Source organism: Lithobates pipiens, unplaced genomic scaffold, assembly GCF_037356315.1.
Source record: "Lithobates pipiens isolate NorthernLeopardFrog02 unplaced genomic scaffold, aLitPip1_a1.2 Scaffold_13, whole genome shotgun sequence".
Taxonomy (NCBI): Eukaryota; Metazoa; Chordata; class Amphibia; order Anura; family Ranidae; genus Lithobates; species Lithobates pipiens.
Window position 1 is genome coordinate 450,564,673 of NW_027507718.1, and position 17,008 is coordinate 450,581,680.

General features: G+C 40.4%; 1 protein-coding gene across 8 annotated transcripts in view; it reads right to left on the reverse strand.

Moving 5' to 3' along the window:
- The window catches only part of CPEB2 (cytoplasmic polyadenylation element binding protein 2), a 130,863-nt gene that overhangs the window by 9,974 nt on the left and 103,881 nt on the right, over nucleotides 1-17,008 (reverse strand). For all 8 annotated transcript variants that reach the window (XM_077477765.1, XM_077477764.1, XM_077477771.1 and 5 more), the window contains 5 exons: nucleotides 8,734-8,904; nucleotides 7,376-7,465; nucleotides 3,845-3,963; nucleotides 996-1,110; nucleotides 100-281 (listed from right to left, as the gene is read on the reverse strand). In XM_077477765.1, the coding sequence (XP_077333891.1) occupies nucleotides 100-281; nucleotides 996-1,110; nucleotides 3,845-3,963; nucleotides 7,376-7,465; nucleotides 8,734-8,904 (677 nt within the window). The remainder of the gene's footprint in view (nucleotides 1-99; nucleotides 282-995; nucleotides 1,111-3,844; nucleotides 3,964-7,375; nucleotides 7,466-8,733; nucleotides 8,905-17,008) is intronic.

The following is a 17,008-nucleotide window of genomic DNA, read 5'->3' on the forward strand; positions in this document are numbered from 1 at the left end:
CATGTAGTGTGAACATACAAGAAAAAAGTAAGACTTGACTTTTGTTCAATGATTCTGCGGATGGTTAGACCTAGCCAATAAAATCCTATAATCACTTACTCGTTTATCAATATCGCCATGCTGAAGCTGCACAAATCTAGCACTGATGGCTGCAATGTAGCTCTGCTGATTGGAGAACGCGACACGTCCAGCGCCTTTTGGGTATTTCAACTCTGGATCTGTATCAATGCCTGCGTAACAAACTCCACCATAAAGACGATCCATAATCATGGCTAGCTCCACTAAAAACAAAAAGAGAAGTAATGTATCAAATTTGTTTACCACAGAGACAAATCTAAAAAGTTAAAAGTAAACCATCCTTAATGTTACATTTTGGGCTAAAAACAAAGTCTACTCTGTTACTCTGAACTCCCCATCCCCCCCAACCACCCAAACCCCCAAAGCTAGAACACTACAATAAATGAAAACCAACCACATCTGTATAAACACCTTCTCCTTTGGTAGCATATTACACCCATATCTGGTGTGTAAAATGCTACAATAAATGTACTACAACTACCATCTTTCATTGCAGCAGATGGCTTGCAGTTCATTGATCTTCCTGCTGTCTGCCTATACAGAGGGTAAGAGCAGACAGCTATACTGAGAGTCTGCAGGAGCCTGGTATTGCACCCGTGATCTACTGCTCATAGGTGCAATGCTTTTATTTTCTGCAGAAATGCGCAAATTTATTATGTTTTCCCCAAAAGGTGAACTTAGCCTTTAAATAGATCACCATTAGACTGGCTCCTAGACCAGGGTGGCATCATGCTCCTTCTGGCAAGATTCTGCTTAATGCCAAACAGCCAAAAGCTTGCAAGACAAGGCTCCTGAGCTTAAGAATCATTGTATGACATTTGGGCAACTGAGTTTTCCCTCAAAAAAAGGTACCTACTGCAGTATGAAAGCCCCCACACACACATATGCAAAAAAAAATAAAAAACGTAAATTATTACCAGCTCTCAGTGGTCTGGGGACTCCTCCAACAAATATAGTTTTGCGGGGGTCAAGGGGTTGAGACCCATCCATCACAAAATCACTGTCGCTTAAGTTCCAAGGACGAATCTGAACCTGTATCAAAAAAATAAAACCAAAGTTACCAATAGGCATCATTTTCAACAATATACTGGCTGGACCCACCATTTAACGGGAAGCTTCAGGGAATACAACTTGAAAAAAAAAAAAACAGTGCAAAGTGAGTATAATGTGCCAATTATAATTTGCTTGCTGTCCAAATATTTCTCTTGTAATGCTTCCGATCTGTGAAACCTTTACTTCCTGTCCCAGCTAACTGAACGGACTAAGCTGCAGAAAATGGTTGTCCCATGGACTTCCATTGCAGCAACTAATGATCAGACAGGAAATAGAAGGTGCACAGACCAAAAGCACTGAAGACATATTTTAAAAGACAACACCAAGCCAAAATGTTAACACATTGGAGTTGATTTACTAAAACTGGAGAGTGTAAAATCTGGTGCAGCTCTGCATAGAAACCAATAAGCTTCCAGTTTTGTTTTTGTTTTTTGTCTTGCTTTAAAAGCTTAAACAAGCTGAATTTAGAAACCGATTGGATACCAGGCACAGCTGCACCTGATTTTTCACTCTCCAGTTCTAGTTAATCAATCCCATTGGGTTTAGCTCCTGCTGGTCTTTCCAGTTAGAATTCCTGGAGCTCTTCTTTATTCACCTTAAAATTTAAGACCTAGACTTAGCCAAACTTATTCTTAAAATCCACACAAGACATCAGTAGCTATTGGTATAGCATTTAGAGGTTATTTTGCAGCTGCTCTTTTGTTTAGGACATTTTTTTTTTACCAATTCTCCAGCGTTGTGTTGCTGTGGAGGTGGCAATATCTCTGCTCTCTTTAGGAATGAGTAAGGATAGGCAGGCCTGGCAGGTAAGATTTGAGGTATAAAACTGGCCATACACAAGTTTTTTGGTTCAATTTTTGGGCTGAATGGAAAATATGTAACAGACTCCTCAGCCCTTGCTACATAGCATGGATGGATGAAGCTCTAGCTGTGGCTACTGTATTTTGACAGCTGGCCCTGTTAGCTGTTAAATACACAGAGGCTGCATCTGATTGGATGCAGGATTCAGCTGACAATTTTCCACTTCTCTGATTTTTCAATTGGGGGATGCCGGGAACCATGTAAAATTTGCTCTGTGCATGGTGAGCTTTATCGTTTAATCTGAGTGGGAGGGCAAGTTAAAAGATAACCATACCAAGGACTATAGTGAAATTAAAATGAGCTACAGAATACTTGCTAGATACAGTAGACATATTGAGTCAGATCATAAATTGTAATTTTCTTTTTTTTTCCCCTCTTTTTAAATGACACTTTTTGGAGCTCCTGACATGGAATGAGCATATATCAAGTAAAGTTGGGAGTTTTGGGCAGAACTCCTGATCTGTGTGCTTGTTCCAAGACAAAGACTCACGCAACTAAAATATTGGATCAGCATGACAGCCAGAAATTTCAGAACAATTATTACACCCTGGATATTCCTATTGGTATAGGTTTTCTTAAAGCATGGGAAGGCTAGTAAATAAGAATGAGACATATCCTAAAGCAAAGGGGAAGAAGAGCAGAGGTGAGAGATTATAGTTGTCAAAGTTGCCAATACATTTAAAAGTGCAATTCTTTTTTAAGACTAGACTACAGTTCCCCATTGAAGGGTTAGTCCATATATTGTGGTTGGCAGATTGTGTACAATGCATGCTTTAAAGAGCTTTGCAAAGGTTACCCTGGCCCACTGATACTCACCTTGCCAATGGGCAAAGTGGCTGAGTGTCGCAAAGTGCATATGGAATAAAAATATATAATTTGTTTATTTCTGTTTTAGATGTAGTGGGAGAAGTATTAGAACCCCTGTCAGGTTATCACCAACAGTGGCCCCATTATTGAACCTCTGTTGGGGGATATGCCCTATGCCCAGGGTAAACGGGGGTTAATATAGGACAAATGGCCATTACCATTGGTGCTTTTTAAGCCCTATTAAATGGAAAAAAATCTTCCTTGGCGCTTGTCCTGCTCTTCATAAGGATATTATTGCATTTTGTTTTAAATACAATGATATAGAAGTAAACAGACCATAAAAAAAGAATTCATGCCAGCAAAACAGACCATACACAATACACGTCAGCAATCACCTTCTACAATGCTCCATGAAACGCAATGAACTATGACTGATTTGGTGTAAAACAGTGGTAATCAAAACGGCCATCTATATACAGTACGTACTTTATATATTTAAAGTCTGTCTGCATTTTAAATCATTTGATGCTAAAACATGTATATGTAATAGCAATATAAAGCTTTCAGGTTCTCATACTAAATAAAAGAATTTTTTTTTCTGTCTGTGTTGATGTTGCAGATATTCCCTCATTTTATGTATGAAGAAACAGTTGTCTGCAGGACAGTAAGTGAGGGGAGATCTCTCTAAAAGGGAGCTCTGGATACCATTAAAAAAATAAAAATATAAAGATTTGGTTGGAAATAAAATGTTGATCTACTAAAAGGTAAATAGATGTGTGCATTTAGCAAGTGCAGTTGCAGTAATTTTCCCCAGAGCTTAGTGAATGTGGTAAAGTTCTGCCGATTTCCATCATCCAGTCATGTGCAAGAACAAAAAATTTTTTTTTTTTTCCCCGTTGCACCTACAACGTGAATCTACACCACATTTAGTAAGCTCTGGGAAAAATTAGTGCAACTGCACTTGCAAAGTGCACAGTCTATTTGCCTTTAGTAAATCACCCCCTAGAGAATCTGTACAGGCAAATGATACACAATGTCTACTTACAGGCTTGTCTTTGATGGTTGGGCTAGAAACACACAGATAGAGTTTAGAGTCTTCTTCAATGCAGGCTTCAATTAGAGCCTGAACGGAGCTTTCTTCTTGAAAGAGAAGAAATGCGTAACCTACAACAGAGGAGAAAAACAGACACCCTTAGGAAAAGTAGTAATGCACCCATAAAAAACACAAAAAGGAGAGCGATTATGCAACATGTACAAAACCATCAGTATACATGGCATGTGTTCCTTTAAATTGTCCCCATTTACATAGAACCATCATGTTCATTAAAGTGGTTTTTAAGCCACTATATTCAATTCATACCATCCTTGTTTACTAATGCTGTGTGCCCAAGTGTCTGACTTCTTTTTATAAGCCGTTCTATACACGATTTCAGAGAGCCATTGACTTGACTGGCGGCCTCTCTCGACCTGACAGCTGCAGAGAAACCCCCCACAGACGTCCTTCAGGAGGAGAGAGCAGGCAGCCGGTCATGCAAATGCCGCTCTGAAATCAGGCATAGAACGGCTTATTTTTATAAGGCGCAGACGCTGGGACACAAAGCATTATTAAACAGAGGCTAGTGTGAAACTTTAAATGCAACTTCAGCAGCAAGAGGGGAGGGGGCGGACACTGACACAGAGCTGACAGGCAGAAAGGGAGGGGGGAGAGGACAGGAGAGCTACGAATGCAAGAGGCATGTAAACTGACCACGGTGTCAGGGCTCAGCAACCATGACAAACTGGTCAGCTAACAGGGTTGAGGGCAGAACCAGGCAGGATCAGACAGGTATTTTAGGTGTTACAAAGGGCCAAATGGCACAGCACAAGCACTGTGCTGTTATTCATGCTTTAATTGAACAGAATCAATTTCCCCTTTTTTTTTTTTTTTTTTTTTTAGGGTAACAAACACTTTAATGTCAGTCTCAACAACAAAGCTTGACCTGTCTTTAATAGCCAATAAACACAGACTCATAAAAAAACACTCAAGTATCCCTATGTACACTCAACAATGGTTGGAGAGGGCAGTTGGTGGTGATTCCACCCCCTCCCCATTCTTTATCTTTTGCTCTATGCTTCCCCTTTCTTTTCCTACTCCCTCCCCTTTTTTTCCCCCCTCTTTTCTTTGTGCCCCCCCCATGTGGCTTGGCACTGGTGAGAAGCAGACTTGAGAGAGGCCGGAGATAGCTACTCATTTTACTCCGGTATTTAGTGGTCATTCTTCTCTATCTCAGGTATTGCTCCCAGTAATACGGGTCAAATAGTTTTATAGATGTTTGCCATATGCTTACTGTGGGGTCATCTTGGTATGAAACCCTACTCTTACCCTATGACAGATCTTGTTAATTCCTTGCCTTATCTGGTTTATCTTCCATTTACATGACTGTGCAATGTATGTGCCTTTTTTTTTTTTTTTTTTTTTTTTTTTGAGTGTTGTACTTCTTTCAAAACAATAAAAAATAAAAAAAATAAAATAAAAATATCTCAAGGGTACAATAGTAGAAATTGGGCTCTCTAATTTAAGGACTTTTCTGGTGAATTTAAGTGAACATGTGAGAACTAAAAAACTACTTCTGAAAAGTACCTAAACCTTTAGTTTTACCAGTGCAACCCACAGCCTCCCTGAAAACTCACCGCAATCTCTTCTCAAAGGCAAAACCTAGGTCTACCAACATGTTGGGGTAATTTAGAAAAGGCAAATTCACTTTGCATTACAAGTGCACTTTCAAGTGTAGTTGCTGTAGATGAGGGGGACATGCAAGGAAAACAAACAGCAATTTAGCTTGCACCCGATTGGTTGATAAAATCAGCAGAGCTTCCCTTCAGATCTACAGCGACTGCACTTCCAAGTGCACTTGTAATGCAGAGTTGATTTGTCTTTGGTAAATCAATCCCATTGTGTAGGAACTTTGTACTGCACTATGGGATGCAGGCATGCTTATAGTCCACCATGAAAAGTGCAGATGCTTTGGCAGGACACCAAGCTGTGCCACAGTGATAATAATTAGAGTGATTTCAGAACTTTGCACTGTTACACGCACCCTGTCAATTTATTTTAATTTTTTTTCCCAGGCCACGTTAAATTGGTTTTTGCTTATCGATTACCAATGTGTTTTATACCAAGAATCTGGATCTAGAGAAGATGCAGGAGTTAATCATAAGGATTCTGATAGGTTTCAAGGGCAAGTTAGAAAACACGCAGAACTGATTGGTGACTATAAGCAACACTGATTTTATAAAGAAGCCCCAATAATGCATTTTGGCTCAATAATCTAAAACTGAGTTTAGGTCACCTTTGTACTTGACTACAAAACTATTACAATAAATATTAGTTCTACTAAAAATATTTCTTCAATGTTTTGAGTCCCTAAAGCTGAGCCGAATGTCTTCACTGGTCATAGTTCTACAGACTGCAGCTGTCCAGTATGCAGCAGCTTGAAAAGGCAACATGGATTGGTTATTTTTAACTTGAGAGCTCAAAATAAGCAGTAAGCCAGCCGACTGCAGGTTTGCACGGATTATTCAAATACTGTCACACAGCCACACCAATGGCCATTTCCTGGATGCAAAACACAGGATTACTTTCCAGGATGAAATTCTAGCTGTGGTGGGGTTTGCACCTAGGATCAACTTTGCAGACAAACCTGGTTGGATACTTTGTTTAAAATAAACAAATCTATATAATAAAATAAAAAAAAAAAAAAAAAAAAGGAGCTTTACTATAATTATAGAACCAAGGAAGCTGCTATTTTTTATATTTTGCAAGGAAAATAATAAGCAAAGTGTGCATTTCAGTTACAGATCAGAAACGACCTGGTCTTTGACCCTAAAAAGGTTTTAGCAATTGCACTCTCTAGACGTATGTACTAATGTCTCACACTGGGGTGAGGAGGGTGGGTTCAGTGAAGCAGTGTTCATTTTAAACACCCAATGATAAGTTGCAGAATTTATAAGACAAGACTGTCGGCGATACACAATTGGATTGTTTGCAGCAGTAAACATTTTGAGCTCATTCATGCCAGCAAGCCACGCTGAAAATGGACAATGCTGGGAAGAAACAATGGCAATGTGTTGAACCTGGCACACTGTATACTTTTTTTCAAAGAACTTTATTGAAAGGTTACTGGTGACATTTTTATTTTGTTCTATTGCCTGCAGTGGTGAACTAGCCTCATATAGAACAAGGCTTTTTGCCTTGTCCCAGGCAAGGTTGCCCAGTGCATCTGGTGTGAAACAACCCTCGACAGTGCTATGGACTTGCATTGAAAAAGAAATAATAAAAAAAAAAAATTTGCAATGCTATAACTAAGCCTCTTTAATTCTATTATAATAGGAGACGCCTTTACAAGATGAAATAAAGAATGGTTTAACCAGTTCTTTGGAAGTTCCCCATGACTACATATTTTTATTAGCTCCAGGTTAAAATTAGATTTAGAAATTCAGATAAAAGCATATTTTTGTAGAGCATGACGTAGAGCATTCAGCAAAGTCCCTACAGCATCTGCAGAGAAGACAAATGATTGTCATTCATCTAACTTACCTTTTGGTGGAAAGTAAGATTTGCTTTCTGCCTTGTGTGGCCAGTCTACCACCAGGGGGCCAAAGCGACGGAAACTGGCAGTGATCTCGTCTGAACAAACGCAGATGGGAAAAAAAAAAAAAAAGCCTTTGTTATTTCAGACTCTAACCTATTGTTGAATTTAACAAGGCTTCCATTGTAGAAACTGCAGGTGGTGACAAAGATGCAGGGATCTTTCAAACAGCAAACAGGCCACTACATCCTTATTAAAAACTAAAAAAATCTATGCAATCTTCAGAAATCACTCTAACATGCCAATAACCGCCTGTAACTTTTCCTAAATGGACAGTTTAAAATGGTACATTATACTCCAACATACATACGATAGGGGAAGAGTTCATGGTGGGCAATATAAAGTTACACCTGGATTCCGTTGACTGCCATGGAAAATCCAGCATGGTAATACCATTCTGTTTAAACACAAAGTCAAGGGATTTTGGGACAGATCTGCAAATTAGGAATTTGCCTGCAGTGTCCTCTATGAATTTTGGCATCACAATATAACCACAAAAGAATGGTTTTGTATTTTATACAAAGAATTTCATTGGCCTGACACCAGTTAGTACAGTAAGGCCAGCCATACATTATACAATTTCCTTTGGATTTACCTTCAACTATGTAGTGCAAGGGCCTGCCTGATCGCATACAACATGAAAGGGGTTTGGTTTGACCTTGTGATTTGGTTTTGCTAAATCTAAAGGGAAATTGTACAAGAGAATTGTATAAAAGTATGGCCAGCCTAATGGAATATCTGGATGGAGTTTTGCGGTTTACAAAAAGGTATGTGGAATGTGGGAGCACTCCCATCGTACTACCCAAACATAAATTTCTAGTTTTCTTAGGGCCACGTTACACTAGCCATTTTGTAGCAGAAACACCTCTTTATTTTTTGTAGTTGGATAAAAAGAGTGGTTGCTCTGTTGCTATATCAGACTACAATTCTCAGCACCTTGTGCCATGGCCATCTGCAAATGCATTGCAGAACAAGGGCAACTGACAATGCCACTTAGAATTTCAGCAACGCAGACTCTGCGCTGACTGCAATTTATATTTCCCTAGCAACAAGAATGGGAAGTAGAACAATTATGTAGCTGCTACAAAATCTCCACTGTGAAATGGGCCTTTAAAATCCTGCATCAAAGCTACAGCAATACTCACGAGCCAAGATCGCAAGAGGTAAAATTGCTCAGGAGAAGCACAATATTTTTTTAGCGGACTTGCACTTTAATAATTGTTAATTAAAATATTGTAATAGGTCACATCCAAATGACCCCTACTGTACTAGTATAATGAACACCATATTCAGCCAGCTGACTTACCCTCATCTATATCAGGTGGAAGGCCACCGACAAATACTTTCCTTGAGAAACGCTCAATTCTCTCCCCATTCTGATGTCCAGAATAGCAGTTTGGAGAATTCAGAACACCCACTTGGTCATTATGGCCATCATCAAGCAAGCTGTCATCAATTGGGAACAGGGAGGAGCGACCTGGCAAAAAAACAAGGAAAAGTGATTAGGATGCCATCATCCAGTTTGCAGGTTGATTAAGTCGATCCAAAGTAGATCTTCTATGAAAGATCAGAATGCTTAATGTCATCATAGTGTTTTTTTTAACAAACATTTGACTGATTTTCTAGACAGTTAAAAACAAATATATATGAGCTGATCACAATGAATTGGGGTTGCCGCACAAGGTGAAACCTCAAAAAAGCAAGGAAACCCCTTACGGTAGATTATATGGCACGTATATGCTCGTTCAAATGAGCAATAGCTTTTACAAAAAAACCTTCATGTTGATATTTTGTAAAACGTGCGCATGTAACCACCAATAACTTACACTGTTTTACTCTCTGACCGGTTGGTGGGGAATGCAGATATAGCTGTATTGGAGGCAATATCAGCTAAATCTCTAAGCCAACATCTAGATCATCTAGAACATCTAGAACATCTAGAGCGTGGGAGCCAGTGTGGTGATGAACCAGTGCAATGCCAAAACTTGCATCGGTGGGTCAACAACGCTGCTACACATTCAGCAACACAGTGTTTCTGTTCATCGCCCTTTACAGAAAGCCCAGGATTCCAAAAAACATTTCAGGTACACAAGACAAACTGAACAGGAGTTTTCATGAATAACTGTTGCTGCTTACAAAATCAAAGGATAAATATAAAGATACATCTTGTTTTTTTGGTGGTACTTTAATGTACCACTGTTCATAAATATGTAAAAAAATCATATCATTACCAAAACACTTTCTGTGAGCAGGCAGAAATATGAAAAACAGGCTACACCATTGGGGTCCTTTCACACAGGCGATCCGCCCGACGGACTCTGCTTTGCATGACAGGTCTGTCTCCGCTGACTGTGCCGAGAGAGACCTGTCAGAGCCCTGCTGTCCTCTATAGGGAGATCGGATGAAAACTGATTGCCTGTCAGTTTTCATCTGATCCCATCCGCCAAACAGATGGAAAATAGGGTCTCCATCCGTCTGGATTTCATAGACTGGATCATATAGCAGCGGTTGTCAGCGGACATGTCACCGCTGTCATCCACCACTCCATAGGGCCGAATGGAGCATCCAATCAGGTCCGCCTAAAAAACTGACAGGCGGACCTGATCAATAAGCCTGTGTGAAAAAGAAAGCTGTATTGGCAGAAAACTGGCTAAGTGGTTAGCACTTCAACCCAGCAGCACTAGGGTCGTTGGTTTGAATCCCAACCATGGCACTTACTGCCTGAAGTGTGCATGTTCTCCCTGAGCCTGTGTGGGTTTTGTCTGGGTATTCCGGTTTCCTCCCACACTCCAAAGACATGCTGGTAGGTTAATTGGCTCCTGTCTAAATTGGCCCTAGTATGTGTACGTATAAATGCGAGTTAGATCGTAAGCTCCTTTAGGACAGATACTGATGCGAATGTTCAATATATATGTAGAGCGCTGTGTAAATTGACAGCACTATAAAAGTACCTGTAATAAGCACAGTACAATAAAAAGTATGAAGATCTGAGCATTACAGTCACAGGCTAATCACGCCTAGGGTATCCAAGCAATGTCATATTACAAAAAATGTAATACTTGGGAAGGATTTCAATATCTTCTCTCAGAATTTCCATAAATAGTTTTAAGTAGGACTTTAGTCTACAGTTAGAGAAAAGTATTTGATCAAGACAAAAGTTCAGGTACTTGAAAAGGTAATTAAAAACAGTCTGTCCAGAGTACAAATAGATACGAGACTGAAAACAGCAGAGGGCTCTATCGCTCATATGCTATAGTGAGCAATACATTACACATCACTCCTTGAAAAGGTTAATGAACCACTTAAGAAAATGCAACAGCAGAACCCAGTTTTACAGCTTTCAATTACATTTCACCTGAAATCTCCATTACACTAAATCAAAAGGGACGCTTTTACTACAAAGGTGGCCATAAATCACAGCTTCCCAATGGTGTGGGGTTGAAGCAGTCAGCATTCTAATAAATGCCAAGATATTTTAACAAGATATTAAACACCATCAGATGTTTGCATGGGACTTTGAACTGCTCGAATAAAAAGGAGGAAATAGGCTTTGGTAAACAACAACAAAAAAGTATTTTCTTTGAGCAAATCCCTTTTCATAACCCCTTCAACATCCAAGCTTTGGGAGCCATCATAGCGCGCCACCCTAGGTACCAGCTTAGTCACTGCAAAAAAAAAAAAAAGATGTACTCCAGCCATCCTGGATGTCTTCATTAGAAACCATACTACCAATGGACTAAATCGTGAGATAAACGGCAGTGTAACAAGCATAACCATGCATGGTGTGCCTTATGCAGAGACCATTTTGCCCTCATCTGAAAGCTTGTTGGAAACAAATATATGATATTGAAAACATGTTGCCTTCCAACAAAGCTTTTGGGAGATAAATAGGGAAACCGTCACTAGTTGCTTACTTAAAAAAGGAAACTAGTTGCCTTCTACTATCGGTCTATGACATGAAACAAGCAATCAGGTTGGAAAGTCAGAAAGGTTCCATGCATATTGGCTTAAAAATCACTGCTTCTACAGGAGTTTTGTTTTTTGACTGTATAGGCAACTCTAAGTTATCCTATGTGTCCATGCACATTAGTATGATTAGAGGCATATTTTAAGCTCTGTGTTTAGAGAAAGGGGGGGGGGGGGCGAAAACAAAACAAAAAAAAAAAACAAAAAAAAAAACCCTTCTGGTTTGCGTTTTTGAAAAAAATGCTAAACTCACCTGAATTGTGTACAAAAAGGCTAAGCGTTTTTTTTTTCTACCAAGGGAACTGGCATTTTTTTTTAAAGCCCAGTGTGCATGGAGCCTAAAAAAGTCAGACCTCACAATATCTTCTATGTACCACTGAACCAGTAATAAGCATCCAATACAGAAAGCACTGTACCTACAAGTTCAATGCTGGCGTGGCTTGGCTTATGGTGACAGCATTTAGCTAAATTACAATAGCCATGTATCTAAAAAAAAATGTATTGAGGTAAATATTCCAACGTGGTCCCATGAAAAAAAGGCCATGGGGCCAGGGTGATAGTAGAGCATCAGTCACCCTATCACCTTGAGAAAGGGGTCTCTTTGGCTAAGAAATGTAGATGTATACAATGTGGGGGGGTTTATCAAAACTGGAGTAGACTGAGAATTCAGCTTCTTCAGTTTGTCATTTTAGATTTTAATTTTCAAAGACGGAAACTGATTAGTTGCCAAGCACAACTGCTCTAGATTCTGGCTGCTCCAGTTTTGATCAATTCTTCTCTGTGCCTTCTTAACTTTTTCATTTGACCACTTTTGCATTTTGACCTCAATACATGTTTATGGTATATGAGCAGTGTGCTATTTCATGTAACTTGAGTTTCAATTTCATTCCTTGGGAGGGATCCATACAAGAGAATCTTCTCCCTAAGAACGTGTGATAAGATTAGAATGTTTCCTGCAGAGTTTGATTAGAGAATAGAGAGGTCATTAGCTTTGTTGAGGGTTGGTCACGGTTTTAAAATCTCTAAATATAAAAAAGCTCTTTAAATTGTTCTACCAGAAGAATGCTACCAAAATACACATGGTGCCATCAACTGCCCTCTTCTTAACAAGCCGGTACACTGCAAGGCTGTTAACGTTCAACATTGCGTAGTAACTTGCTATAAAGGCATATTTTAGTACACTCCTTGAATTGGGAAATTTTATAAGTAAAACCAGATGCAACTTTCTTCCACTGAAAATAAAACACTTTCAAAGGATTCCAACAGCCAAAGCTGATGTAAAGTAAGAGAAGAATCTGAAGCGTTGCACTCATCCGAACCTAGGACAAGTATTTTATGTAGCCATTTGTTGGGCAGCTTTAGCTGAAGCAGGTGGGGCTAGAATTTCACAAATCCCTGACCCCACAACGTACACCCTGGCTGTAAGCGACTAACCAGCTGCACTGGGGTTGCCAAACAAGAATGTCTTCCCTAGCAAATGCTTAATGTCAGAAAAACATGTTCTGCTAAATTTACAACCCAGAAGGTGTTGTAAGCACACAGTCTGCAAGTGGGGACTGGAATAGCAATCCCACAATAGCAAGACATCAGACATTGTGGTTTCTGCGGTTCGTTGAACTGTTGTACAGCAAAGGGATAAGGCCTTTCTATGAACTGCTGCTAAGGACAGCTAAACAAAACTACAGTAAGGAAAGTCCACAATCATTTTCATAATCAATTTGTTCTACAATGAGCTAGAGAGCTAGAGAGCTATATAGATATATAGATAGATATATAGATATATTATAGCAATGATGTGATCAATTTAAGCTGACCATGGACCGTTTGCATCTTGGCTGGATCAGCAGGGACCAGCTGAGATTTGAACCATGTATGGGCTCGATCAACTTGGGTACAACCATCTTGTCGGATTTTACGTGCAATTATTATTAGCGGCTGTTCTCCCGGCAGGGACAGCTCTGCGGGGAAAATACTGTTGAAAAGGGGATCTAGTGATTTTCATTCTTGCAACCCGTGCTCCATCTATGGCTGGTTTTAGGTACAAGCAATTTATGATTGCTTAAAATATCGTACTGTACAACAGTACTGTCCTACACTAGATGGGCTAAAAATATTAATCGAAAGTATGATATATTCACTGGAAAAGTCAATCTGAATTCCAAATGCTTCACCAACACACAGCAGACATTTGTTCGATCAGAAGCAACAGTCTAAATTAATCGAAAGCTCATTATGGCCCCATTTGCACAGTATTCTGTCATTCTGCGAATCCCAGCCGCATGAATCTACTGATTACTGTGGCTGGGATTGACCAGTGTGTACTGAGAGCAATGGTCACCAACAAACCAGTCCACTTTACATGGCTGTTAAATCAGCCCACAGGAATCAGTAGATTGTTGCCACTGGGATTGGCAGCATGGCTAAATATTATCAGCCACCAAGCCTGTACAGTGCAATTACTGCTATTCATGAATGTCCGCACAGCCAGTCATTACCTGTGGTCATCACAGCTGAACGCACACAAAGTGGTATTCGCTGGCTATGCAAACATTCACGAATAGCTGCAGCCGTCAACAGCCTACATTGTAATGTGCGGGTGTGGCGGCCACAGATATGCGCACACAGCTGACAATCCCAGACGCAGGAATCAGTAGATTCTTACTGCTGGGATTTGCAGCGTGGCTAAACGCCCTTGCAAATGTTGCCTAATCAAATGGAAGGCCTTTGGTTTGCAATTTTTTATTCAACATAATCTGTTTGGTTGCACTGAACGATTTATAATGTACTGTATGTAGCCATTATAACTGGCCTGTTCTGTAACAGCACTGTGCAAAGTTTGATTCATTGGGGTCATCAACCCCGTTTTTTTAATTCACAAACAAAAAAAACTACCAAAACAAAAAGGGGACATCTTGCAATGGGAACACTTGTTCTAGGACATCTTCCAATGGGAACACTTGTTCTAGGACATCTTCCAATGGGAACACTTGTTCTAGGACATCTAAAAGCTCATGCAATCAGACCTAATGCTGTTCAAAATAACTGAACAGATTTCTCCAGTCACACAAGCTAGGTGGATGGAGGAAACCTCGCTGCGCTATTGTATTCTGTCAGAATTCACTGACCAGTGACCAATTGGCTGCAGGCACTGATCAAATCAAAATTCAAAAGCAGTCCCGTTCCAGAGGAGTCAACGATTAGCTTAGCCTCACGGCCAGGGACAAAACCAACCTGGTCTTTCAAAATAATTGTGGAAAGGAGTGGAAGAAGACTGTTGGCCAGTATTTTAGAGAATATTTTGATGTCTATATTAAGTAGAGATATAGGCCTTTAATTTGCAGCTTGTGTTGGGTCTTTGTAACCTTTAGGTATCACTACAATGTGGGCCCCTAGCATCTCATGTTTGAAGGGGTTGGTGTCGGTCAAGGAGTTAAATGCTTTTTTGAATGGGTCTTGAAAGGTTTCAGTAAAGGTCTTGTAATATGCTGCGGGTAACCCGTCGGGTCCTGGGCTTTTGCCAGTTTTCGTTTGCTTGAGTGCGTTTCCCACTTCGCCTGCGTAATAGGACCTTTGAGTTCATTAGAGTTCTTGATTTTGGAGCTTGGGGCAAATTTTTTCTAGAAATTTTCATTTTCTGCGTTCTGGACTGTTGAGGATGAGTGAGAGGATTTGTCTCGTCTGTTATATAATGTGGTACAGAATCTTTTGAATTCTTGTGCTAGGTCTTCGTTCTTTGTGTAATTTTCTCCTGTGGGGGGGTGTAGGCTGTGAACGGTACTTTTTAATTTCTTGGATTGAAAGCCGGGGCCAAGAGGCAACCACTTTTGTTGCCGAATTCATAAGATTGTTTATGGGAAAGCATAAAGTTTCTCTTAATATTTCTACCCATTTCATCCTGTACTGAAGTGCGAATTTCCTGAAGTTCTTGGAGGGTTTGGGAAGCTAGAGTATGTTTATGTGCGGTTTCTAGGATTTTAAGTTTGTCAGTTTCGTGAGGCGCAATATTTTTTCCTTTTTGATTTTGGCTGCCATCGAGATGAGTTTCCCTCTTATCACGCATTTATGGGCAGCCCATTGAGTGATGTAGGATGTGTCCAGGGTGTTTTCCGTAAAGTAGTCTACAAGGCACTTACGTAGTTCTGTTGTGTGTGCTAAATCGGTTAGAATGCGGGTCTAGTCTCCAGACTTGTGTGTTCCTGTGTTTCGGGGAGGGTCCGTATGACAGAGACGGGGTGGTGCTCCGATAAAGTCATGGGCTCCATCGCCGCTTTAGTCAGGTGGGTAAGACCTGTCTGAGTCAGAAATAGTCAAGTCTTGAGTATCTATTGTGAGAGGTGGAGAAAAAGGTAAAATCTCCCTCCTTAGGGTGGAGAGTGTGCCAGGTGTCGCGAAGTAGAAGTTTTTGTAGGGCTAATTTTATTTGGCGAAGGGCTCTGTATGGAGGTGGGAGGTACCTGCTGATGTGTCCATGAGTGGGTCTAATCGGGCATTGAAGTCTCCTCCAATGAGCAGTAATCCTGATTGCAAAGTGGCTAGCCGGTTTGTCACCTCTCAAAAGAATGGTACTTGTGCTGTGTTGGGGCTATAGATATTGGCCAAAGTTATGGGTCTATTGTGCCATGCTCTTTTAAGGAAGGCATATCTGCCCTGTTCATCTATTAATGTATCCGTTACTTGGGGAGGGATGTGTTTGGATAGCAAAATCGAGACATCTTTTGTTTTGGAAATTGGAGTCGTTGCATGATAGCTATCTGGATAATAATCCTTAAGAGAGCTTCTGTGTCACCTGGGAGCTAAAGTGGGTCTCCTGTAGGAAGACCACGTCAGCTCTCATGCTAGTTCATAAGCGTGCTCGTTTCTCTGGTATGTTCAGTCTTTTTGCATTTAGGGATACAAGTTTAAGGTTGTGGGGTTTGGGGGATCTCATTGTTTAAAGGCGTCAGAAGGGTACAAAAGAATTTCCAAGGCATTCGATATACCATGGAACACAGTGAAGGCAGTCATTATCAAGTGGAGAAAATATGGCACAACAGTGACATTACCAAGAACTGGACATCCCTCCAAAATTGGTGAAGAGACAAGAAAACTGGTCCGGGAGGCTGCCAAGAGGCCTACAGCAACATTAAAAGGTGCTGCAGGAATATCTGCAAAGTACATGTGACAACAATCTCCATTATTCTTCATATGTCTGGGCTATGGGGTAGAGTGGCAAGATGGAAGCATTTTCTTAAGAAAAACATCCAAACCCAGCTACATTTTGCAAAAACACATTTGAAGTCTCCCAAAAGCATGTGGAAAAACACGTTATGGTCTGATGAAGCCAAGGTTGAACTTTTTGGCCATAATTCCTAAAGCTATGTTTGGCACAAAAACAACACTGCACATCAAAATAACACCATACACATGGTGAAGCATGGTGGTGTTGGCAGCAGCATGCTTTGGGGCCGTTTTTCTTCAGCTGGAACAGGGGCCTTAGTCAAAGTAAAAGGCGTTATGAACAGTTCCAAATACCAGTCAACATTGGCACAAAACCTTCAGGCTCTGCTAGAAAGCTGAACATGAAGAGGAACTTCATCTTTCAGCATAACGACCCAAAGCATACATCCAAATCAACA